The sequence below is a fragment of the Hemitrygon akajei genome, chromosome 6 (genome assembly GCF_048418815.1).
Source record: "Hemitrygon akajei chromosome 6, sHemAka1.3, whole genome shotgun sequence".
NCBI classification, from domain to species: domain Eukaryota; kingdom Metazoa; phylum Chordata; class Chondrichthyes; order Myliobatiformes; family Dasyatidae; genus Hemitrygon; species Hemitrygon akajei.
Window position 1 is genome coordinate 49,864,011 of NC_133129.1, and position 27,911 is coordinate 49,891,921.

The following is a 27,911-nucleotide window of genomic DNA, read 5'->3' on the forward strand; positions in this document are numbered from 1 at the left end:
GAATGCCGAAAGAATTAGGCACTTTTCTATCACCTCATACACCAGAGTAACGCATCTCTGAACATACATAGAGACTTCTGGTGAGGATTCCCAAACAACCTTCAACTCATTGAGTGCATTCAAAGTAACTAGCAAACCACAAGTCTTTATTCACAAGTCCCTAATAGGTATTCTTTGAATAAGCTTCTGCTTTCTGAAATTGTTACAATGTAATCCCTAATTAAATGTGGCCCACCTGACTGGATTTATCATTAATTGAGATAAAGCACCTAACTGGATGCTAATAACAAGATTGGAAGGTTAGATACGTAATTGAGAAGCAGGAGATGGTGGTTTAAGCAAATGCTATTTAATTTAATTTATGGAGCACATATTTGGTCAGACACATTTGGCAGAATGGTCTGTCCCTGGACTGTGATTGGATTTTTCACACTTGACTGCACTCTCAAAGGTATGAGGTGGTGGGAACTGTCTCCTCTCTCTGGTTTTGGAACATGCTTGTGTTTCCAAAGCAGCTTTTTCTATCTGAAGGGACTATTGGTAGGCTTGGGATAAATTGATTCCTCCTCAGCTGTGCCACAACTTGAGAAATAATTTGCTAGGAGGAATGGACAATGGGAACCTACCATAGAACATTACAGCACAGAAACAGGCCCTTCAGCCCTTCTTGGCTGTGCCGAACCATTTTTCTGCCTAGTCCCACAGACCTGCACCTGGACCATATCCCTCCATACCCCTCTCATCCATGTAACTGTCCAAGTTTTTCTTAAATGTTAAAAGTGAGCCTGCGTTTACCACTTCACCTGGCAGCTCATTCCACACTCCCACCACTCTCTGTGTGAAGAACACCCCCCCCCCCAATATTCCCGTCTTCCTTTTCTGCAGCAACCAGACGTCTCACATTTGTGCAAAGTGCTGAGAAAGCAGAACAACAAAAAAACTTATTAAATGCCTTTCACATCTATGAGACTTTACAAAGTTTCTCACATTTAATTGATAACATTTGAAGTATATTTCCTCTTGTTATGTAAACTAAATTGGATCATGTAAATGACCCCAAATATAATTGCAATCAAGTTGCATTAGTTTCCTCAGTGGTAAATAGCTAAGTACACCAGAATTCCATGGGCAGAACAGATAGGATGTAGTTCTAACTGTGTATTGAATTATTTGATGCTGGTCACAGCAGAAGAGAGAAAAAAAGTAAACTTGCTCCTTTCACAACCTTCCCAAAGCAGCTTGCAAGCAATGAACTACTTTACATGTCACTTGGGACAAATAAAGGCCAGATGTACAAAATAGTCTGCCACACTTCAATCTATGATGTTGGTCAATAAAAAACCTTGCAAGGACCTTAGCTTCTCACCAGAAAGACATCACCTCTAATAGTGTCATTGCTCCAAATTGAGATATTAGCCTTGGATTACATGCTGATATTTTCAGCGTAAAACTTTAGCCCACAACTTTGAGTCAGGATTCCCACTAATAGCTGGATAGTCAGAACCACAGCTGCAGTAAATTTCTATCACTTCATGAGATTCAAGTAGGGTAAAGAAGAATATAGGCAAATTTTTCACTCCTAGAAACTCAAGGTTGAGTAAGGACAATCAAACTCTCCTAAGTGTTGTTGCCACTTAAATAACTTGTTGGAAATCATAGAAACATAGAAAACCTACAGCACAATACAGGCCCTTCAGCCCACAAAGTTGTGCCAAGCATGTCTCTACCTTAGAAATGACTACGGTTACCCATAGCCTTCTAATTTTCTAAGTTCCATGTACCTATCTAGAAGTTTCTTAACAGACGCTGTCATATCCGCCTCCACCACTGTTGCCGGCAGCCCATTCCACACATTCACCATTCTCTACGTAAAAAACTTACCACTAAAATCTCCTCTGTACCTGTTCCCAAGCACTTAAACCTGTACCCTCTTGTGGCAGCCATTTCAGCCCGAGGAAAAGGCCTCTGACTATCTACACGATCAATGCCTCTCATCATCTTGTACACCTCTATCAGTCACCTCTCATCCTCCATTGCTCCAAGGAGAAAAGGCTGAGTTCACTCAACCTATTCTCATAAGGCATGCTTCCCAATCCAAGCAACATCCCTGTAAGTCTCCTCTGCACCCTTTCTATGGTTTCCACATCTTTCCTGTAGTGAGCCAAGTGGGGTTTGACCAGGGTCTTACATAGCTGCAATAATCTCTCAGCTCATAAACTTAATCCATGATTGATGGAGGCCAATGCACCATATGCCTTCTTAACCACAGAGTCAATCTGCACAGCTGTTTTGAGTGTCCTATGGACTCGAACCCCAAGATCCCTTTGATCCTCCACACTGCCAAGAGTCTTAGCAATAATACTATATTCTGCCATCATAGTTGACCAATGAAAATGAACCACTTCACACTTATCTGGGTTGAACTTCATCTGCCACTTCTCAGCCGAGTTTTGCATCCTGTCACTGTCTCACTGTAACCTCTGACAGCCCTCCACACTATCAACAACATCCCCAATCTTTGTATCATCAGCGAACTTATTAACCCATCCTTCCACTTCCTCATCCAGGTCATTTATAAAAATCACACAGAGTAGGGGTCCCAGAATAGATCCCTGAGGCACACCACTGGTCACCGACTTCCATGCAGACTCATCTATAACCACTCTTTGCCTTCTGTGAGCAAGCCAGTTCTGGATCCAGAAAGCAATGTCCCCTTGGATCCCATGCCTCCTTACTTTCTTATAAGCCTTGCATGGGGAACCTTATCAAATGCCTTGCTGAAATCCATATACACTACATCTACTGCTCTTCCTTCATCAATGTGTTTGTTCACATCCTCAAAAAATTCAATCAGGCTCATAAGGCACAACCTGCCCTTGACAAATCCATGCTGACTATTCCTAATCATATTATGCCTCTCCAAATGTTCATAAATCCTGCCTCTCAGGATCTTCTCCATCAGCTTACCAACCACTGAAGTAAGACTCACTGGTCTATAATTTTTCCTGGGCTATCTCTACTCCCTTTCTTGAATAAGGGAACAACATCTGCAACCCTCCAATCCTCCAGAACCTCTCCCATCCCCATTGATGTTGCAAAGATCATCACCGGAGGCTCAACAATCTCCTCCCTTACCTCCCACTGTAGCCTGGGGTATATCTCATCCGGTCCCAGCAACTTATCCATCTTGATCCTTTCCAAAAGCTCCAGCACATCCTTTTTCTTAATATCTACATTCTCAAGCTTTTCAGTCTACTGCAAGTCATCATTACAATCATCAAGGTCCTTTTCCATAGTGAATACTGAAGTAAAGTATTCATTAAGTACCTCTGTTATTTCTTCTGGTTCCATACACACTTTCCCACTGTCACACTTGATAGGTCCTATTCTTTCACGTCTTATCTTCTTGCTCTTCACATATTTGTAGAATGCCTTGGGGTTTTCCTTAATCTTGCCCGTCAAGGCCTTCTCATGGCCTCTTCTGGCTCTCCTAATTTCCTTCTTAAGCTCCTTCCTGCTAGCCTTACAATCTTCTAGATCTCTAACATTACCTACTCTCTGAACCTTTTGTAAGCTTTTCTTTTCTTCTTGACTAGATTTACAACAGCCTTTGTACACCATGGTTCCTGTACCCTACCATAACTTCCCTGTCTCATTGGAAAGTACCTATGCAGAACTCCACACTGCTATCTCCTGGACATTTGCCACATTTCTTCTGTATCTTTCTCTGAGAACATCTGTTCCCAATTTAAGCTTCCAAGTTCCTGCCTGATAACCTCATAATTCCCTTTACTCCAATTAAATGCTTTTCTAACTTGTCTGTTCCTATCTCTCTCCAATGTTATTGTAAAGGAGATAGAGTTATGATCACTATCTCCAAAATGCTCTCCCACTGTGAGATCTGACACCTGACCAGGTTCATTTTCCAATACCGAATCAAGTACAGTCTCTCCTCTTGTAGGCTTATCTACATATTGTATCAAGAAACCTTCCTGAACACACCTAACAAACTCTACCCCATCTAAACCCCCTTGCTCTAGGGAGATACCAATCGATATTTGGGAAATTAAAATCTCCCATCACGACAACTCTGTATTTATTACACTTTTCCAGGATCTGTTTCCCTATCCATTCCTCGATATCCCTGTTACTATTGGGCGGCCTATAAAAAACACCCAGTAGAGTTATTTACTTCCTGTTCCTAACCTCCACCTACAGAGACTCCGTAGACAATCCCTCTGTGACGTCCACCTTTTCTGCAGCCGTGACACTATCTCTGATCAACAGTGCCACGTCCCCACCTCTTTTGCCTCCCTCCCTGTCCTTTCTGGAACATCTAAAACTCAACACTTGAATTAACCATTCCTGTCCCTGAGCCATCCAAGTCTCTGTAATGGCCATCACATCATAGCTCTAAGTACTGATCCATGCTCTAAGCTCATCCGCTTTGTTCACAACACTCCTTGCATTAAAATAGACACATCTCAAACCATCGGTCTGAGCGCGTCATTTCTTTAGTCATGTAGTTTGCAATTGCTGTGGAAGCTTTATCAAAGGTAACTGAGATGTCGGGGGCTCATTGAAACTCAACAGTTCTTGTGGCAGACCTCTGCCGAAAATTAGGACTGAACCCAGATGTGAGACCTCTTGCTCAGTGCCCGCTGCAGGCAATACCGCAGGCATGAGGAGTTTACAGTCAAAGAATTTCTAATGCTCAGAACAGGGACAAAAATAATGTTGAACCAAATATTGTAGATGCAAGAAATCTGAGAGGAAATGTTGGGTACTCAGTAGGGCAGGCATGTAGAGGAAAAGAAATTTGAAATGGGTTTCACAGTTGATTATTTCTGACTTACTATTGATACAGCTCAGTGTGGCCGAGTGTGCACTGCTCTTCAATTGCTGATTAGCTGGTATGCGATGCTACTAATCAAGGGACGATGATCAAGAATATCAAAATACAGCAGAACAAAACTTCCTCCTTTGCTGCTGTCACCTGTGGGATCTGTAGAGAGTTTTCAGAATTTTTTCCATCTCCCCTGTCTCCTTTCACTTTTTGTCTATCAAGGGTAGAATGATTAAGACACTAAACGTTATTTAATTCAGAGTATTCATGAAATGCAATGTTCACCTCTGTTTCTGATCAACAGCATTCTTGTCCACATTTCTCCTTACTTTTCCCTTGCTCTCTTGGACTTCTTTAGAAGTGATAGACAGTGATAGTGGACTCATAGAGAGGGGAACAGACAGGAGATTCAGTGGACATGAATGGGATACCTGGATGGTATGTTACCTCCCAGGTGCCAGGGTCAGGGAAATCTTAGATTGCGTCCACAGCATTTTAGAGAGGGAGGGAGAACAGCTAAATGACTTGGTACATATACAAACGTTTGTACATATGACATAGGAAGGAAAAGCAATAAGGTCCTGAAGAGAGAATTTAGAGAGCTAGGCAGCAAGCTGAGAAGCAGCACCTCCAGGATAGTAATCTTTGGATTGCTACCTGTGCCATGTGCTAGGGAGGGTAGAAACAGGATGATTTGGCAGATAAATGCCTGGCTGAGAAGCTGGTGGAGGGGGCAGGGCCTCAGGTTCCTGGATCATTGGGATACCTTCTGGGGGAGGTATGACCTGTACAAAAGGGATGGATTGCACCTGAACCAGAGGGGGACCCAGAGGGGCAACTTTGTTAGAACTGTTGGGAAGGCTTTAAACTAATTTGGCAGGGGAGTGCGTACCGGAGTGAAGGGACTCAGGATAGGATGGATGGTAAAAAAGCAAAGATAGCGTGGTCAGACTGTCAGGAAGGGCAGGCAGAGGGAGTGGCGTGACTCTGCTGGTAAAGAATGGCAGCAAATCAGTAGAAAGATGTGACATAGGATTGGAAGATATTGAATCCTTGAGGGTTGAGTTAAGAAACTGTAAGGGTGAAAGGACCCTGATGGCAGTTATATACCTGCTTCCCAACAGTAGCTGGGACATGGACCACAGATTACAACGGGAAATAGAATAGGCATGTCAAAAGGGCAATGTCATGGGAAATTTTAACATGTAGGTCGATTGGGAAAATCAAGTTGGTAATGGATTTGAAGAGAGAGAGTTTTTTGAATGGCTGCAAAATGGCTTTTTAAAGCAGTTAGCTGTTGAGCTGATGAGGGGATCAGCTATACTGGATTGGGAGTTATATAATGAACTGCAGGTGATTAGGGAGCTTTAGGTAAAAGAACCCTTAGGAGCCAGTGATCACAATATGATTGAGTTCAACTTGAAATTTGATAGGGAGAAAGTAAAGTCTGATGTAGCAGTATTTCAGTGGAGTAAATGAAATTACCACTGTAGTGGTATGAAAAAACAGTTGGTCAAAGAAAATTGGAAGGAGCTGCTGGCAGGCATGACAGCAGAGCAGTAATGGAGTGAGTTTCTGGGAAAAATGAGGAAGGTCCAGGACAGATATACTCCAAAAACAAAGAAGTACTCAAATGGCAAAATAGTACAACTGTGGCTGACAAGGGAAGTCAAAGCTAATGTAAAAACAAAAGAAAGGGCATACAACAAAACAAAAATTAGCAGAAAGGTAGAGGATTGGGAAGCTTTTAAGACCCTTCAGCGGGCAACTAAAATAATCATTAGGAGGGAAAAGATGTAGTATGAAAGCAAGCTAGCAAAAAAAATCAACGTGGATAGTAAGTGCTTTTTCGAGTATGCAAAAACTGAAATGGAGAAGAGAGTGGATATAGGACTGCTAGAAAATGAGACGAGAGAAAAAATAACAGGGGTTCAAGAAGATGGCAGATGAACTAAATGAGTACTTTGCATCAATTTTCATTGTGGAAGACACCAGCAGTGTGTCATATTTTGAAGGGTGTGAGGGAAGAGAAGTGAGTGCTATTACTATTACCAGGGAGAAAGTGCTCAAAAAGCAGAAGGGCCTAAGGGTAAATAAATTATCTAAACCAGATCAATTGCACCCTTGGGCCCTGAAAGAGGTAACGTTTGAGATTGTGGCGGCTTTACAAATGATCCTTCAAATATAATTGGACTCTGGCATGGTGCCAGAGGACTGGAAAATTGCAAATGTCATTCCACTCTTTAAGAAAGGACGAAGGCAGCAGAAAGGAAATTATAGACCAGTTAGCCTGACTTCAGTGTTTGGGAAGATGCTGAAATCGATTGTGAAGGATAATGTGATGGAGTACTTGGTGACACAGGACAAGATAGGACAAAGTCAGCATGGTTTCCTTAATGGACAATCTTGCTTGACGAACCTGTTGGAATTATTTGAGAAGATTACAAGTAGGGTAGATGAAGGAATGCAGTGGATGTTGTATATTTAGACTTTCAGAAGGCCTTTGACAAGGTGCTACACATGAGGCTACTTACCAAGTTAAAAGCCTATGGTAGTACAGGAATGTTACTAACATGGTTAGAGCATTGGCTGATTGGTAGGGGTCAGCGAGTGGGAATAAAAGGATCCTGGTCTAGTTGGCTGCCAGTGACTAGTGGTGTTCTGCAGCGGTCAGTGTGGGACCACTTCTTTTTGCTTCATATCAATGATTTAAATGGCTTTGTTGCCAAGTTTGCAGATGATACGAAGATTGGTGGAGGAGCACATAGTGTTGAGAAAACAAGAAGGCTGCAGAAGGACTTGGATAGATTAGGAGAATGGGCAAGAGAGTGTCAAATGAAATACAATGTTGGAAAATGCACGGTCATGCATTTGGTAGTAAAAATAAATGTGCAGACTATTTTCGAAAGAGGGAGAAAATCCAAAAATCTGTGATGCAAAGGGAATTGGGAGCCCTTGTGCAGAACACCCTAAAGGTTAACTTGTAGGTTGAGTCAGTGGTAAGGATGGCAAATGCAATGTTAGCATACATTTCAAGCGGTCTAAAATATAAGATCAGCAATGTGAGACTGAGGATTTATAAGGCACTAGGAAGGCCTTGCCTTGAGTATTGTAAACAGTTTTAGGCTTCTCATCTAAGAAAAGATCTGCTGGCATTGGACAGGGTCCAGAGGAGGTTCACAAGGATGATTCCAGGAATGAAAGGATTATCATACTAGAAATGTTTGATGGCTCTAGGTCTGTACTCGTTGGAATTTAGAAGGATGGGGGGGGGAAGATCTCATTTTAACCTTTTGAATATTGAAAGGACTAGACAGAATAAATGTGGAAAGGATGTTTCCCATAGTTTGCGAGTCTAGGACAAGATGGCACAGCCTCAAGATAGAGGGGCGCCCGTTTAAAACAGATATGGATAAATTCTGTTAGCCAGAGAGTGGTGAATTTGTGGAGTTTGTATCAGGGGCAGTTGTGGAGGTCAGGTCACTGGTGTGTTTAAGCCAGAGATTGATAGGTTGTTGATTGGACATGGCATCAAATGTTACAGGGAGAAGGTTGGGAAATGAGGTTGAATTAGGCCATTTGGCCCATCGAGTCTGCTGCGCCATTCAATCATGGTTGACTCGATGGGCCAAATGATCTAATTCTGCTCCGATGTTTTATGGTCTTCAGAACCATTGCTTTTGTCCACTGACTTTGTACACTGTAATAACCATACTTCAGCTTGGTTTAAAATTATCCAGTTGTTCCAGAACTACAGTACATACTGTATATTGCAAATTCTGCTAAGCTCATTCCTTTCACCAAATCCATTCCCTCCATTGTACATTTGAGGACCATTTTCTCCCAGCACAGTGAGTTCATATTTCTCTATGCTTGGCCATTGTTGAGAACCGCCAACACTTTCTTCAGCTTATGGAGAATGTGTTTCATTATCTGCTGCAAAACAATCAAGGCATTATTAAACACAAAAAAGTTGTGTTTTTCTGCTTTTCCAATAAAATTGCACTCTCAGAAAGGATGGCTTTTGTAGCTGATGGTTAATCATTAATTCTGTCATTCTTTATAAGGTTATGTACGAGGGGTGATTAATAAGTTCGTGGCCTAAGGTAGAAGGAGTCAATTTTATTTATTTTTCACCATAGTTCCCTCCTACATTTACACACTTAGTCTAGCGGTGCAGAGCATATGGATCTTGGACCTCCAGAAAGTGTCCACAGCAGGGGTGACTGATAAGTTTGTGGCCAAAGGTAGAAGGAGATGAGTTATACAGCTCTCGTTACATGCACATGCAGGTCAACACTTTGAGTGATTATGCAGAAAGTTTTGTTAATAACTCATCTCCTTCTACCTTAGGCCATGAACTTATCAATCACCCCTGATGAGTTATTAACTTCAAACTTTCTGCATAATCACTCAAAGAGTTCAGCTGCATGTTCAAGTAATGAGAGCTGTATAATTTTGTCATTTAAAGTAAAATTGGATAGGTATATGGACAGGAAAGGAATGGAGGGTTATGGGCTGAGTGCCGGCCACTGGAATTAAGTAAGTGTAAGCGTTCGGCACGGACTAGTAGGGCCGAGATGGCCTGTTTCCGTGCTGTAGTTGTTATATGGTTATATAACTCATCTCTGACGAAAGGTCTCGGCCTGAATCGTCGACAGTGCTTCTCCCTATAGATGCTGCCTGGCCTGCTGCGTTCCACCAGCATTTTGTGTGTGTTGCTTGAATTTCCAGCATCTGCAGATTTCCTCGTGTTTGTAACTCATCTCCTTCTACCTTAGGCTACGAACTTATCAATCACCCCTGCTGTGGACACTTTCTGGAGGTCCAAGATCCGTATGCTTCACCACCACTGGGCTAAGCGTGTAAATGTAGGAGGGCACTATGTTGAAAAATGAACGTGCTAGGTTTTCTAAAATTGAATCCTTCTACCCTAGGCCATGAACTTATCAATCACCCCTCACATATTAAAAAAAAAGAGAAAAGCATCACTTGGATTAATATTCTCGACATGGAATTAAAAGGTACTAAAGGACATTTTTACACAAAGAACGCAGTCATTTATCACTGAAGCCAACAGCAAAATTCCAAATCATTGTTTATCCCAAGAGTACTTTTTTTTTCCAGTTCTAATTTCACATATTTTGAGCTTATGTGAAGATTTCAAATGAAACAATAATTCACCCAGAAAATTAATTGGTGAAATGGTACCGACTGCCTTGGTTTGTCCTAGTGTTGTTTGTGAATGACTCGTGTTCACCTCTCATGCTTAAACGCTGAGAAAGCATTTGTGGCCAAGATTTCCAGAAATGGCAGTGGGTCAGTGCACTAGCTGAGATTAATCTTTCCTCATACCCACCATGCCAGTGCCTCATAAAGGAGAGGTGACATCTGAAACCATTCTGCAGTTTTGGGAGATGTGAGAACAGCAATCACCTGATTGGCAGGGAAGAGGGCACCCCATTTTACACACTCTGACCTTGAACCTTGTGGAAGAGATCTATTTATGGTGGGAGGTTCTGCAGAGCACAAGAACATATGATTCAACAACAGGAGATTAAATCTTGGAGTGTTGCCTCAGGGGCTTATCCAATTGCCTTCCTGAAATGTAATATGCCATGACTGGATAAAAATAGTGGAAACACCAAACTCCCATCAATCAACTAATGCACTATTAAAATCACACACTTGGAACAACCATTCTTCTGAGCTATCTCCTGGTAAAGCACACACACAAAAATGCTCGATTTTTTTCACACTACCCTCATTCTTCTTGAGGATGTTTGAATGTAACTGGGGGCAAAAGCAGCAGATTGGGAGGTGGAGAGGGGCAGGGAGGAGTCAATCACACTTATAGGTCTTGTTGTTTAGAGAAGGTGAAAGTGATCATGGGCTTGGTAGTTCCATAAGCAGTATATAGTTAGCCTTCTTCATTTTAAATCCCTCTTATTCTATGAAGATTTGAAGTTATTAGTTCCAACTCCACGTGAAAATATTAAATATAACTCTACTCACCTTTGTTTCAGGTCCACAGTGGTATCCTTCACGAGTTGGCTTACAGCTTGAATCCAGTAAGTTTTGGGAAGTAGTTTAATATTTCTATGAAGTAATTTCTACAATTTCAAGTAGAAACCTGTTTTCAGTCTTTTCTGGTAGATAAGTCAATCAGAAGCCCACTAGCAAAAAATGGTCACCAAGTCTGAAGAGTGACAGTAATTGGCAGATCCACATGCTTCTTGCTGTAAGATAATCCTTTTGGTTCACTAAGTGGAGCTTGTTTGATAAATGGTTAGAAAAATCAGATTGAACCACCCAGTGAGGAAATTCAGACAATAACTATATTTGTTCAGCAAAACTGAGTTTTTTTATTCATACATTTTACCCTGATAATGCAAGGTATGAGTGCTTTAGGAGGTAGATGGAAGGGAGGTTCTATCTGTAATGGGACTGTAGTGAGGTGTGTGTGTGTGTGTGTGTGTGTGTGTGTGTGTGTGTGTGTGTGTGTGTGTGTGTGTGTGTGTGTGTGTGTGTGTGTGTGTGTGTGTGTGTGTGTGTGTGTGTGTGTGTGTGTGTGTGTGTGTGTGTGGGAGAGAGAGAGAAGAGAAAAACAGGCTCCTCAATTCATTGTCCACAGCGAATATCAATTTCATGTTCATACTCAGTCTGCATTATTTGTTATTTTCCCCACATTCTCATTAACTTCTCCAGGACTTCCACTCACCTGCCCATGTGTGGAATTTAAAGCAGCCAATCAACCTGCATGCCTTCGGGATGTAGTTGAGATTGAACCTGCTTTGATGGAGCTGTGACAGTGGCTGTACCAGCTCTGCCATCACTTTGCCTGTTGATAGTATCTAATGGCCTCTGACCTTTCGGAACCCTGAACAGAGTTGTTGTGTGTCAGCAACATTGGGGTGTCGTCCAGAAGGCTGAGTTGCCAAGTGGATTGAAGGATTTCTACAGTCAGCAAACTAGGAGTTTAAAATAAAGACATGAATTATTTAAGCTTCTAATGATCCTACTTGAAAGAGAGGAAAGATTAATATATATATGCATAATTAAAGAAGAAGATGAAATATCATTAACTTAAAAAAACAATTTATTGATGCTAACTTCAATCCTGCTGTGACATTTTATTCTGCATTATATTATTGCTTTCCCTTGTACTACCTCAATGCATTGTTGCAATGAAATTATTTATAATAATGGCATGCAGTGTTTTACACTTGGTACATATGACAATATAAATGAATTTACTCACTTACCAATTTTAACCTGCTCCTGGATGAGTTTTCCTTATCATGGGCATGTTTTGCTCCAGCAGCGATACATCACCTAGTTAGGTAGGTACGTACCTACCTGCCTACAAAGGTGTGGTAATCTATGTATACCTGTCTGGACACGCCCCCTGCTGACTGCTCCTGTGGCTCCTCCCACAGACCCCTGTATAAAGGTGATTGGGGGCACTGCTCCTCCCTCAGTCTTCAACATGGTCGTGGTCCCTTTTTCGCTGTTAATAAAAGCCTATCATTCACTTCCAGTCTCCTAGAGTTATTGATGGTGCATCAGAAGGTAACTTCATCATTGTCCATAATAAGCAACACACAGCAGTGGCAGCGAACTTAACTTTACACCTCATTATTTTAATTCATGGGTCTCTCAATACTTTGACAGCATCATTCCACCTGTAATACCATCATGTCATTGGGTCATAATCTACCCTATGAAATTCAGTTCCAGTGACCTCAAAACAATGAATTCCAAAGGCATTATAATGTGCTGTTACTTCAATATTGTATATTTAATGTAACTTCTGAGTTATGAATTACTAAGCAATAGAATTGCAAATAATATGCTGAGGTAACTGAAATCCAACCACAAAATAAGTTTCAGGACCAGAGTAGTTGTTCAGCAAAAATCATGCTTAAATATATTTTTCAGTTATATTTTGTACAACAAACCTGTATTTTTATTGTTTCTTTTTACAGTGAAGGTGATGTCTAAAAATTTATAATTCTTGAAAAATCAATGACTATGTCAATTTTTATTACCTACAGCAGCATTGTTTTCGTATTAAATGAATTACCTGTACTGAGGATGCAATACTCAACTTCAGATCCCATCATATAACAAGGAAATATATATTTTTAATTAAATGGCCAGTTTGCAAAACTACTGGGTAAGAGAGCTGATTATTCTCAGCGTATGGATATCAAGGGTGGCGATCAGTCTGAGAGTTGCACTACCCAGTCTAGATTCAAACTTTTCAAGTAATATGCAGCCTCCTTATTTTTCTTGACATAATGTCATACCTACCATTAATTATCTGCCACTTGTTTGCCCATTTAGTAAATACCGTAATATCTTTCTGCAAATTGCTGAAGTTATCAATTTTAAATGTTCATCTAACTGCACGGATTTAATTTTTGATTCCTGATTTTAATATAACAGAGTATTGGTCCTTGTCACTTTTTAATATAACAGAGTATTGGTCCACTTCCCATCTGCTGACATTCTGAAGAGCTACCTCTTACCTCCATGCTCTGCATTCTTTTTTGCACCCTGCAGCAGATCTCTTCTCCTCCTTGTTACCTGATTCTACGTATTCTGATCTAGTATATGGAACCATCAGAGGCCTTTTGGAAGCTTGGATGAAAAAGATTAACCTACTACCTCTTCAATTAATTTAATGAGATTGGTGATGTAAGGCTTTTCCTGCTGAATCTTACATCTAACTATTCATCATTACATTTTTAACTTTCAGTTTTTCTGTGCGTCTTTGTTGAATACTCTTCCTTCCACTCAAGGCTTCCTATCGTTCCTTCGATGTGTTATAGTTCCTTTTAAAAGTCTTAAATTTAATATCTGTTGGCTGCCAGACCTCAAGCTTACACCTTTTCAGCTGAATTATTAAATGTGTGTCACATTTCTTCTACCATCTTCTCCCAAGTTGTCTAGAGGTGTGAGAATGTGTGCTATCTAGGTTGACAATTTTCTTCTCTTTCATTTGATTAGTTATGTAGTGTTCTTCCTATTTTACTTTAATTCATGTCTCTGAGCTGTCTTCATTCCCAACTCTGAAACATTATGTCTGCCAGTGCTTTTAACCTAAATGTTACATATGATCCAGTTCCCAACCCAACACTTTTTTTTCATAATTCATGAGCCTGATGAATTTTATTCTTTAATGCTATGACCCCTGTTCATTTAATTTTGTAATGTTTTGTTTACTGTGACTTCTCTAGTAGGGTCTTGATACTCACTTAAGTGCTGGCTTCATCAATGCCTTTTTAATTAGTCCCTCTCTTTTAACTTCATTTCTCTCTTTTTTTATGCCTGTTAAAGTTCACTTTGTCCAACTAATATTCTGCTTTGTTGCTTGCTAACACTGTTGACCCTTTCTCTTTGCCAATTTCTATTCTTTATATGCCGAAGTGAACTGTATAATACGAGATGTTGAAAGAGGTTAGCTGCAGCAGCCGAGAATGTCCTTCAGCCCAGAGAAACAATGATCCTTTACCTACATAGATAATGCAGTCAAGGCACATGCACTGGGTTATATTTGAGGTCCAAGAAGATCAGCGATCACAGTCTGGATCTGAATATTGACTTTTGCAGTTGCAAGCAGTCAAGAGAAGCAAAGCTTATTATGTGAATAAACAAAATCTGTGGTTTTTCTCAGATTGGAAGTCACACAAAACACAAATGTGTATTTTGCTGTAGTTGATTGATTTACAATTTTATTGGGTAAAAAGGTGCTGGACAAACAAAAAAGTTCAAGTTAGGTAGTTAAACATTCTGATGATTACTAAGAAAATTAAGTTTGGGAAGAATGTTGTCCCACTTCAGGATTTACTAATTTTCATTACATTTTTGTTTCAGAATTACACAAAGGGATTTCCAGCTTTTTTATAGTGGCTATCTCCTTTCCTTTTATCCAACTCTGAAGGAAGCTCTCAAACCAAAACATTATCTGATCATTTCCTTCTGTGTAGGCTGTCTGACCTACTGAGATCCTTTAGCTTTTTTGTGTTGTTCCAGCCCGTGCAGTGGCTTTCCATCTGCTGAAATTATTTCAACAATCAATCCTCACTGTTTATTTTTAAATATCTTTAGTAGGTGTTAGAGAGTGTGAAAATTAAGGGCGTAGAAAAGGTACGTATATATTTTGTCTTTCTCCTAGGGAGATGGAAAATAGAAACAGATGTTTAACGCGAGAGGGAAAAAATACAGGAAATCTGAGGGGTGTGTTTTTCATACAAAGGGTGGTTAGTATATGGAGCAAGTTGCCAGAGGTAGAAGCAAGTACAATTACAATGCTTAAAAGATATTTGGACAGGTTTATGGATAGGAAAGAGTTAGAGGGATTTGGGCCAATTACTGGCAAATGAGACATACATAGGTGCTCATTTTAGTTGCATGGAAAAGCTAAAATGAAGGATATTTTTCCCATGTGGTATGACTAGGAATCTCTTAATCTTTTTATAAAACTCTTGACATGCTACTAAACATTTCCCTCTCAATATAATACTTTTGATTGTTTCTTTTTTTATTGATTCCTTCTCTGATTTGGTTTACAAGTATAAAACCTTTGAACATTGACATCTTTCTTGTTTGCTTGTGTAGGAATGCCTTATGTTGAGCTGTAGTATGCATGTTGAAATTCCCCCAGTTTTATCTGAACCTTTTTCTATGCAACAGATTTGGGAGTCAGTGATACCTCTGCAATCACTGGAAGTGTTAAAGTCCAGTTTGCATTGAGGCTAATAGAAAGATTGAGCCGGATGTCATTATAAGGACAACAGAAGAATTATTATCTCATAACAGATCTTTCATCATATGACACCTGATGTTGGTGACATGATTACATTCATTCATCTTGAGAGGGATTAGTTACCAGTGTAGCTCAATAAAATTCCACTCAGAGTTGGAGGAACGAATTACAGTAGGGTACTGTAACTCATTGAAGTAACAGACTTGTTGTCTGACTTCAAGCCAAGAGAGAATTCTGGAAAGCTGCCTCATAGCCCCTTCCTGTATATGCAAGTAGAAAGTTAAAGGGAAAAGAACAAGGAAGAAAAACTACTAAAAGAAGAATAATTAAAAGGAAATTGAAGGATTCTAGTTAACCAAGCCAGTGGTAGACACAATATGTTTCAATGCCAAATTGCCAAAAGCAATCATGGATCAGTCTGAGATAAGTTTACATTGATATTATCTTTATTAATATTGAATAGTAAAGTAGTCATTGAATTTTGAAATTTTATATGTAGAATAAAGAGCTTAAAATTTTTCAATTCATGTTATCTCACTGAAATATCTCCATACAAGTTGTATTCTTGTGTATAGAAGTAAATGATATGACCATTAGACCATAAGATATAGGAGCAAAATTAGGCCATTTGGCCCATCAAGTCTGCTCCACCATTTCATCATGCCTGATCCAATTTTCATGTCAGTTCTAATCTCCAGACTTCTCCCTGTATCCATTCATACTCAGACTAATCAAGAATCTATTTACAGTACCTCTACCTTAGGTTATGTGTAAAAACTTGGCTTTCTCATATTCACCACTCTCTGACTAAAGAAATTCTACCTCATCCCTGTTTTAAAAGGATGTCCCTCTATTCTGTGGTGGTAACCTTTCGTCCTAGATGCTCCATGTCCATTCTATTGAAGCCTTTCAACATTTGATAGGTTTCAATTAGGTCATCCCTCATTCTTCTGAATTCCAGTGAGTACAGGCCCAGAGCAATCAAACACTCTTGACAAGCCGTTCAATCCTGGAATCATTTTTGCAAACTTCCTTTGAACCCACTCCAGCATCAGCACATCCTTTTTAAGATAAAGGGCCCAAGACTGCTCACAATACTCCAAGTGAGGCCTCACCAGTGATTTATTAAGCCTCAACATAACATCCTTGCTTTTATAGTTTAGTCCTCTTGAAATGAATGCTAACATTGCATTTGCCTTCCTCACCACAGACTCAACCTGCAAATTAACCTTTAGGGAATCTTGCACAAGGACTCCCAAGTTTCTTTGTGCCTCAGATTTTTGAATGTATTCTCCATAGTCTACCTCTTTCTTTCTTCTACCAAAGTGCATCACTGTACACTTCCCAATACTGTATTCCATCTGCCATTTCTTCTCCCAGTCTCCTAATCTAAGTCCTTCTGTAGCTTCTCTACTTTCTCAAAGCAACTTGTCCCTCCATCTATCTTTATATCATTTGCAAACTTTGCAACAAAGCCATCAATTCCATCATTCATGTCATTGACATATAGCATAAAAGGAAGCGGTCCCAACACAGAGCCCTGTGGAACACCACTAGTTATTGGCAGCCAAACAGAAAAATTTCCCTTTATTCCCACTTTCTGCCTCCTGCCAATCAGCTACATGTTTATCCATGCTAGAATCTTTCCTATAAATATCATGGGCTCTTAACTTGTTAAGCAGCCTCTTGTGTGACACCTTGTCAAAGGCCTTCTGAAAATCCAAGTATACAGCATCCATCATTTCTCCTTTGTCTATCCTGCTTGTTATTTCTTCAAAGAATTCTAACAGATTTTTCAGGCAAGATATTCCCTTGAGGAAATCATGCTGACTACGGCCTATTTTATCATGTGCCTCCAAGTATCCTGAGACTCATCCTTAAAAATTGACTCCAACATCTTCCCAACCACTGAGTTCACACTTACTGGCATATCATTTTCCTTCTTCTGCCTCTCTTCCTTCTGGAGTGACATTTGCAATTTTACAGTTTTCTGAAACTGAATATCAGTTCACAAGCAAGTTCCATTGTTACACTTTCTGAGCTTTCTGTTTTAAAATTGGATTCTGGTCAGTACCATGCTATTTTTGAACCTATAATACAGGGAACACCTACAGGGTCACTGCAAGTGAACAGAGCTTTAAATCAAGATCATGTTGAGGTCAGGCACTGAGGGAGATGTAGCCTTAATGATTAAAAGTGAAATTCCTTTAATAAGAGTTAGTGTAATGACAGCTAAGTTGGCACTGAAAACCTTACTGGAAGAATTAAAAATATAGATCTTTTAGACAGTTTGTGAATTGTATGTAAGCTTGCTGATAAAAAGTTTAAATATATAAGATGAGATGAGGTAGCAGCAAATGTTTTTAATGTGTGAGCATAACTTTATAATGTTTGGGAAAGCAAACAGATTGCTATCAGAAAGACCATGAATCTCTTGGTGTGTGAAGATTAATTCTGAGCAATATGTAGGTCCAGAAGGGTTCACTTACGTGGGAAGAGATGAATGGGATTGAAAAGTGTGTGATCATTCGGAAGCATCTTAACGTGCTGAAGGGCAGGTCACTGTCTAAACAGCTGCGGACACTTCCCAGCCTGGGGCTGAGGTGACTTATGTCTGTTAACAATGATGTATTTGAGCTGAACATTACTACATTCAGTTTTTCACATATTCCCATTGCCTTTACATGGAACATCTAACAATGTAGTAAGGACTCTTCAGCCCATAATGTTGTTCCAACCTATAGAAACCCTACTTCACAATAAATATAACCCTTCCCTCTACACAGTCCACACCTTCCATTTTCCTTCATGCATGTATCTTTTAAGTGTATCATTCTCTATCACCTCCCTGGCAGTGAATTCCAATCACTCACCACTCTGTGTAAAAAAAATAAACTACTTCTGAAATCTCCTCTAAACTTTCCTTCACTTACCTTAAATGGATGTTCTCTATTGTTAGCCATTGACACCCTGGGTAAAAGGTCCTGGCTGTCCATGCTACCCTTGCCTCTTATCTTCTTATACACCTCTATCAAGTTGCCTCTTATCATCCATCACTCCAAAGACAAAAGTACTAGTTCACTAAATCTTGCCTCATAAAACACATTTTCTAGTCCAGGAAGCATCCTGCTAAGAAACATTTCTTCTGCACCCTCCCCAAAGCTTCCACATCCTTTCTGAAATGAGGCCACCAAGACTTTTGACCACAATGCCCTGACAAATGAATGCCAGCACACCATTTGCCTTCTTAATCACCATGTCAACTTGGAGTGGCAATTTATAGGGACCTACAGACCAAGACACCAAGATCTCTGTTTCTCCAGGCTTCTAAGAAACCTGCTGTTAACTTTGTTTTCACCTTCAGATTTGACCTTCCAAGGTGTATCTCTCCACACTTATCCAGACTGAACTCCACTTACTTCTATACTGTTTCTGATGCCTTTATTGTACCAGTGTTGATAGAAAAGTAGTGAAAAAGCTAAGAATTCTGTTGCTACTGAACATCCATAGTATGTCAGAGATGTACACATTGTTGGTGTTAGGTTTGATTAAAGGCATCCCATAAGCCCCATGGTTCCATCACTCAGCCATGTTAATAGTGTTCCATTTTGATCATCATGCTGTTGGAAAAATGTCCTTAAGCTGGAAAGGAGATTTATGCATATATTACTAGGATTTGAGTGGATCTGTTATGGAGAGAGGCTGAACAGATTTAGATTTAATTCATTAGGGTAGAGGACAATGAGTAGTGATTCCCAAAGTGAGTGATATTACCCCATTGGGGGCTTCTAAATGGACTATAAAAATAAAGGGGGTGTGGGGTTATGCTCAGTAGCAAGGGAGCAGCTGAGGGATTTACAGGCTTAGTTTAAGAAATGAATTACTTATTATCAGCATTTATTTGTCAGTGCTTCATAATTGATTACAATGATCATATAATGACATTATCTCTTGCAAACCCACTGTTCTCTTAGACTTTGCTCAAAGTGCATTATAATTGTTGAAAAGCAATGTGACACTGTATTTTGCACATCAAGAGAAATATAGACTGAAGAAATTGTGTTATTTCTGGGTTCATCCCAAGTATTATTGTGGTTCAGTACTGTAGTACAGTGATAGCTGGCACAATTCACATGCTCTGGTCTTGCAATGACAACAATTCCTGTGAATTGAGGTATGGTGATCAATGGGGTAAAGTTCAGAATCTGCGCTTTCAAATTGCCTTGACCTAATTTCTCTAGCCCATGGCCCAGCTGAGAAATCATTGCCATCAGGCAGAGAGATCAGGTTTTGCCTGAGCTATAATGACATCATAACTTTCTTTTTATTGATTGTAATTGGACTTTATTGGATTTAAACAATAGGTAATTGACTGTAGTTGTTAATCCATAATGAAAATAACAGAAGCAGACCGAGTGAAAAAGAAGTGTAGACCTTATAGTGTGGAGTGTTGATTTGCATCAGCATGAAGCAACCGACAGCAGCCAATGTGTTTGGTGTATGAAAACGATTTTTCAGATGAGGCAATGAAACTGTCCAGGCTCCTTGAACACTTGAAGAGAATACATTCTGATAAAGCAGAGGAACTTGGCTTATTTTCCATCACTTTATGAAAACTTTCAAAAACGGAAATCACTTAAAAACATGCTTGCCAGCACTTCACAACAAAACAGTGATAGTTTCTGGGCTTCACACAACAGCTCATTGCTCATTGCTAAATTTGGAAAGCCTCATTCAATTGGAGGAAAGCTGTTTCTGCCAACAGTAAGTGAGGTTCTGAGAATGGTTTTGCATAAGTCACCAGACCAAATAATAAAAGAGATTCCACTTTTTTGAGACTCCTCTGTTCAAAGAAGAATAGATGAAATGTCAGATTGTGAAGGACATATTGTGTAACATTGTTAAGGCAACAGAATTTGTTCTGCAGATGGATGTGTCAACTTGAATCTTTGCTTCTTTGTGATGGTCACTTCATAAAAGATGAAAGGATGACTCAAAAGTTGTTATTTGCAAGGGACTAGAAATAGACATGAAGGCGGAGTCAATATTTTGCACTATTGAGCAATTTGTCAAAGGGAAGGACATTCCACTCACCAACTTCCTACGTGTGCAAAGATGGGGCATGATCAATGACAGGATGCCACCATGGGGTTATTATTTTCTTTTAAAAAAGTTGTACTTAACATACTTACTATTGTTACGTACCCCGTAACTGGGTTTACAGACCAGCAGAAATGGAAGAATCTGTTGGAGTCTGGTGGTACCGAAAACTAAAGGTTTTTATTAGTAAACTACAAAATACAGTATCAAAAATGCAAATATACATATAAAACAGGTTAGCAATAATAAACATAGAAGTGTAGGAATAATAATTGACAATAATAGACAAGCTCTATCAATGTCTAGGGGTAAACGAATTGTCATAAGAGAATATAGAGTTCAGTTCAGTTCATGTGTGCTGAGGTAGTTGCAGTTGTTGTAATTTGTTAGAGAGAGAGAGAGAGAGAGAGAGAGAGAGAGAGAGAGAGAGAGAGAGAGAGAGAGAGAGAGAGAGAGAGAGAGAGAGAGAGAGAGAGAGAGCGAGCAAGATGTAACAGCTGCAGCAGGCAAACCTTCCGTTGTCTTTTTATTCCGTCGTACTGTTGTGGTCATTCGGTTATGACCCCTCCGTTCTCCGGCTAGACCGTTCTTCTGTGGTGGACTCATCACTCTGGCATGAGTGGACACACACACAAGTCCCCACCGGTCCTGCCGTCACACTGTGAGCTTTATTGACCGATCTCCTGATTCGGTCCTCGAAGCCCCCACCTTCCTGTGGGTGCACAACACTCGGTCAGTGTCCACTGGTGTGTCTGAGGGGTGTCTCCTCACACCTGTCTTTTATCCCCATTGACGGGGTATCAGCCATCCATCAACTCAAAATGACCATGTCCAGCAAATCAGGCCACTCCTGCTGTCTCCATAGGAATGTTAACGAGCAAAGTAACGTCCTTGCAGCGAAAGGTAAACAATCCAGGAAGAAGCCATAATATTTAAATCAAATGTCTCTCTCTCTCTCTTATCTGTAGCAGATGATCCTGCCTCTGTGCTTCATCTCTCTCTCTCATTAGCAGCATAGCAATAGCAATAGTTCATAGTTCTCAAAGGGTGGGGGGGATGGTTAACTCTGCATCCCATTTCCAGCAGGTCTGTTCAGCACTCATAACACTATTCAGTATGTAATTCACAGACAACATCTTTTCTCAAAACCTAAGCGATCACCTGCACAAATCAGTAAATAATGTTATCACAATGGTAAATAACATTAAAAAGTCCCATGCTTTCAATTCTTGACTATTTTGAGATACTTGCATTGAGAATGAACAGTTCGAATGCTTGCTGTTATACATAGAAGTTGGATGGCTTTCAAAAAGAAACATTTTAAAATTGTGATAAAATTCTTTGAGACTCAAATTCAGTAATCAACTCAATGGTTTTAGACATGACATTACTTACTTGTCAGAATTATTCACAAAGTTTAATGAAGTCAATATTCAATATCAAGGAAGTGATGTGCATCTTATTAAAGTCAAATTAGCCGTCTCCACATCTCTGTCCATGTCGACCCTATTAAAGTGTAACATTGGCTGTTGCAACCTTTTCCAATTCCTGAGTCTCTCTGAGTTAGAACAGAAAGAAAGAATACCCAGATTGGGTAATAAATTCTTTCCTGAACACTTGTAATGATGCATTAACAGGAAAGATTGAGGAAGAACTGATCTTGCTACAAAATGACTGAGTGAAGATAGGGTTCAAAAAATCATATTGAGACTTGTTTGCAGAAAGAAATCTCTGAACACTCTCCTGCACTGTGGTAAAAGGTCAGGATGTTCTTTATTGCCTTTCCAACATCATATATTTTTGCAGTGTGGTTTCAGTGCAGTCACACAACTTCTTTCAAAACAGCGGAACAGACTGCAAATTACTGAACACGGGGATCTGAGACTCCATCTGTGTGCCATTCAGCCTGATGTTAAGAAGTTGATATCACTGCCCCAAGCTCATCCATCTCACTAAAAGATGAAAAAGCAATCAAGTGGTGAATAGTTTGACTACTAATGTACACTCTAAAATTGTTGATGAAAATTGTTTTAGCTGTAATTAAATGAGGAAATATTTTTATTTGTAGCTTTAAAAAGAATTGAATAACTTTTGCAATTATTTGTTACAGCTTTAAATTTGAAGTTCCTATTTTCTTTTGTTGTGCATCGTAAATCTAAATTCATTATAGTTTTAACGTAATGGCCAAAAAGGGGGCACTGGGGATGTGGTCTGGGAGCTTAGGGAGTGGTAATTCAGAAATTTTGGGAACCCTGTTATAGAGATTTATAAAATCATGAAGAGCATAAACAGATTGAACATAGAACATAAAAGGGTACAGGCCCTTAGGGCCATGATGTTTTGCTGTCTTTTTAACCCACTCCAAGACCTACTCCTTTCCTCACACATAGCACAATGCTTTTTTCTTTCATCCATCTGCCAGTCTAAGAGATGGTGTGAAAGCATGCAGTCTTTTTCCAAGGACTAAAGGTTTAAGTTGAGGGAGAAAAAATTTGAATTGGACCCGGAGGTGGTCAGTGCACAAGAAAGTGTCTGAGGCAAAAACATTAAGAACATTTTAAGGACACTTAGACAGGTACATGGATGGGAAAGATGCTACGTTTTGTAACTTCAAAACATTAAAATAATTGGAAGAAACACAAGAGAGCCAGGAATGTGAATCTAATTCCTTTCTTCACTTTAAGCGAAGTGTGTGTGTATCACATGGTAGCATGATGATGTATGTAATTCACATATTTATACATATAACTCAAAATGAATTATTTAAATAAACATGAATGTTTAATCAGACAATATATCTTCAAGATTACTCAACTATTTCTGAAATATTAAATACACAATTAAAGGTTTATACAGGGTTTCTAAGCTGGGATCCATGGACCCCTGATTAATGGTGTTAGCCCATGGCATAAAAAAAGGTTGGGAACCCCTAGTTTCGAGGGATATGGGCCAAATATGGACAAATGTGACACCAGAAGCTCTGCAGATGCTGGAGAAACTCAGCAGGCCAGGCAGCATTCATGGAAAAAAGTAAACAGCTGACATTTCGAGCCCAAAATTTCTTACTCTTTTCCATAGATGCTACCTGGCCTGCTGAGTTCCTCCAGCATTTTGTGTGTATTACTTCAACAAATGTGACTAACATAGATGGGATTCTTGGTTGTTATAAGTGAGTTGGGCTGGAGTCCCTGTTTCCATGCTCTAGGACTCTGACTTATGATGTTGCCTGGAGTGTGTTTCGAGTGTGAGTAGTGGACTTGATGACTATCTTGTCTGGGATCATCAAGGGCAGTTCATTTGGGAGAAGGGAGAAGAGTGCACCAATCTTGCCAGAAAGACCACTTCTGCAGTTTTAACTTTTAAAGCTTTGTCAGCTCGGTTGTTTTGTGGTGAGGGACACTGAAGACAGCAGTGGGTATCAGTGTTTCTTCCAGGTGATGCTCAATGGAATGTGAGTCGTGCTCAGTCATTGAGGGAAGGCAGCAGACGGTGGTCATTAACAGTTTCCTTGCCTCAGGTTTAACCAGACAGCAGGTGATATAATAACATCAATGTTGAGATCACCAGGGAATGTTCCTCCAGAATCTATACCATTATATTCTCACCTCTGCTGGTTCCATCTGTTAGTGAGACCTAGCAGGAGTGGTAGGGGAGGTTGGGGTGTGATTGAACAGTGTAATTCTGTGAGTGTGACACCTCTGAGGCTGTCACTTCACTTGTCCAAGGACAGCTCTCCTGACATGGACATATGTTTCCAAAATGCAAGGTCCACTGAGGTTTGTGCCCTTCAGAACCAGGTGCTCTGTTTAGCTTTTCTGATTGTTTTCTCATTTGCAGATTGATGTCACAGTGGGCACCAGGCTGAGGGTGTAAGCCCACACTGCCACTTGTTCAGTCACAGACTGGCTGGACAGGGCAAGGATGGCAGATTAAAGTAAATAATAAAACTAACAGATTTTTAGAATACACTAGTCACTTTATGACCATCATTATGATTATTACTTTCTTAATTCTTCTTAATCCAGTTTGCTTGATTCACTGATCATAAATTCCTTGGCTACCATGCGATTCAAAATTTCATCTCTTGATTATTTGTACAGACTCCAAACTACTAATCCAGTAACACAATTGTTATTGCAATTGCCTCTTGTACTAGTTTGCAATTGTGGGACATTTGATCACCCAAAATTCCCCCACCCTCCAACATCATGAACAATCTCTCCTCCACCCCCTTCCCCCAGAAAGCCCTCCACCATAAAATGCTGGCCATAAATCCATAAGCCATAAGAGCACAATTAAGCTATTCGGCCCATCAGGTCTGCTTCCCAATCCATCATGGCTGATGCATTATCCCACTCAAACCCTTTCTCCTGCTTTCTCCCGTAAGCTTTGACTCACTGACTCTTCAAGAATCTATCAGCCTCCACTTTAAATATACTTGGCTTCCACTGCTGTCTGTAGCAATGAATTCCACAAATTCATCAGCCTCTAGCTAACGGAATCCCCTGCATCCCATGTTACAAAGGAAAGTCCTTCTTTTCTGAGACAGTGCCCTCCGCTTCTAGGTTCCCACTATTGGAAACATCATCTCCACATTCACTCTATCTAAGCCTTTCACTATTCAATAGGCTTTCATATGATCCCCCTTCATTCTTCTACACTCCAACAAGTACAGGCACAGAGCCATCAAATGCTCCTCACATGTTAATTTTGTCATTCCCTGATCATTGTCGCAAGCCTCCTCTGGACCCTTTCCAATGCCAACATATCCTCCTTAAATATAGGGTCTGGAACTGCTCAGAATGCTGCAAACGTGGTCTGACCAATGCCTTATAAAGTCTCAGCATTACATACCTGCTTTTATATTCCAGTCATCTCAAAACGAAAGCTAACATTGCATTTGCCTTCCTTACTACTCACTCATCCTGCAAGTTAATTACCCTTTAGGCAATTTTGAACTAGGACTCCCAAGACCTTTTGCACCTCCAGTTTCTGAATTTGCTCCTCCCTGTTTAGAGAATGCTGTTCTACGGCTGACTTGACATTCCTCATAATTGTTCAATCTTCATATACTAAGAGCCATTATTGTTGGTACACAGCAGGAGATTGTACTTTGGAAGAAGAATGTATTTCAAAACAAACACCTTATAGTATAAATTAATGAATCGTTACTGAATCTGCAGAAGTTGCTTAATTTAAACAAGAGTGCAACCCATTAAGATTTTATGCATTAAAAATAAATGTTGTAAAGTTGTAATTCTTCTTGTTTATAAATGGTTTTATTCAATAGATTCCTGGATGGATTTTAACTTCATTTATGCAAATAACTTTTTGAAGTAACATTATTTTATGAGTTTTCCATAATGATTTAAAGAAAAATTATTTATATTTAAAATTGATCTGATGAGTCAGCCAACACAAAACAAACCATCTGCTGCACTGACAGATAAAAATACATGCATTCTGCTGAAATTTCTAAATTGCACAGGACTGACTTATTTATTTATATATAATCTTACTTTGCAATGACATTATTTTTTATTTATTATTGGAATTGATGAACTCAGGCTGGTGAACCCTGGAGCCAAGTAACTGAAGAATTGAGAATAAAACAGCAGTGAGAGCTTATTCACAGACTAATCACAGGTCACTTGGAATGATAATTACTATGGAAAGGCTAGTTCAAGACTGAGCAATGAGTGCTCAGTGCGTGTAACTTAAATAACGCTGTTGTTAAGATATATCCAAGGATGCACTGGGACACATCATTGATGTAACCTGGGATCATCAGGTGTTTCAGGCCTTTCAACACCAGGCACTCTGGCCCAGGAGACCCAGCCAGGGTTGGTCTGGCTCTGGCCCCAACGGCATCGGTCCACAGGTCACGCCTCTTGAACCATAACCATCTGATGGCTCACTCAGCAGCTTCTGTGCTGGTCCTGATGGCTCTTTTCTTTGCAGCCCCCACAATGTCAAGGAGAGTTAAGTTTTGTACAGCAGAAGCCAGCAAAATCTCTGCACCCCATCAGTCCTACGCCATGGCAAGTAAGCATGCTGGTGATCTGAGCTGAGGCTGTGGGCTTTCTAGGTTGGCTGAGGTGTTGTCAGCATCAGGCCATGGTGCCAGCGGTAGAGTCCTTCTCCCACGTCTTTTGGGCAGCTGCTGAGAATAGGTGCCAGGGTCCTTCTGTCAGGGCAGAGAGGACATGACGGAGTCTCACTTTTGCCCCAAGTAAAAAGGCTTGCTGGGCACCATACATAGCTTGGATCATGAACTTGATGCATTTGGGATCCACCTGCCAGATGTTGGACTAGGACATCTTCCACTTTAGTACCCCCTTCCACTTTATCCCTGCTACCCTATTCCTGCCATCCTGATGGTACACATTTCCTCAACAGCTGCTGAGACCTCTCCCTGAACCATTTTATATTTGATGCTGTCAAAGGGGGTTGAATGGAAACTTCCCAACCCTGCCTGGACAAACACCACTATCCCTACCAGATCCCTGTGCCTCAGACATGACTTGGCCATCTCCACTGTGTCCTTGGCCTTCCACTTCCTGCTTGTCCAGACCTCAATGCCTATTGATGAGACAGTGTGGTCTCTGGAATCTCTGTATAACAGCAATCCATGGACTCCTCATTCAGGCCACTGAATGGAAGCTGCAGTTTATTCCTCCTCCCATACAGAGCAATGCTCCTCAGGCTACCTGGGAGACCCAGCCATCTTTAAAGGTAGCCATTGATCTTTCTTTCAAGAGCCTCAGCTGTTAACATGAGTACCTCCTATATCAACATGGGCCAAAGGATTTGGGAGAGGATCCAGGCCTTGAATTGGCAGGTGGCCTCACTTGTCCACACTGGTGAACCAGACTTCTAACACCTTCGTTGTCTTCTGGATGGCAGCCACATCCCTTGGGCTGCAGTCAAAGACCCTATCCCAGGCTGTAGACTGGTTTCTCAGAGATGGATGGGATAGCAATACCATCCAAAGAGAAACAGTACTTGTCCATAAGTCTGCCCTTCTTTATCACTGGAGACATGAAGATGTAGATTCATCTCTTGTTTGGAGCATGTGAGGTTCCCACTATGCATCTGTTCTAGCAGTTGCTTGTTGAACCTGATGGATTTTACAATAAAGGCAATTCATTGCCTGGCTTTGCCTCTTTCCCATCTTCTGTGTCACTCTGC

The 27,911-nt window shown here is 40.3% G+C and overlaps 1 protein-coding gene across 2 annotated transcripts in view; it reads left to right on the forward strand.

Annotated features, from left to right (window-relative positions):
- The window catches only part of LOC140728714 (trans-2,3-enoyl-CoA reductase-like), a 184,134-nt gene that overhangs the window by 48,322 nt on the left and 107,901 nt on the right, over nt 1-27,911 (forward strand). Inside the window, exon 3 of one of the 2 annotated variants that reach the window (XM_073047675.1) lies at nt 10,873-10,917. The exons of the other annotated variant lie outside the window; for it this stretch is intronic. Coding sequence (XP_072903776.1) covers nt 10,873-10,917 — 45 coding nt within the window. The remainder of the gene's footprint in view (nt 1-10,872; nt 10,918-27,911) is intronic. 2 annotated transcript variants of the gene reach the window in all.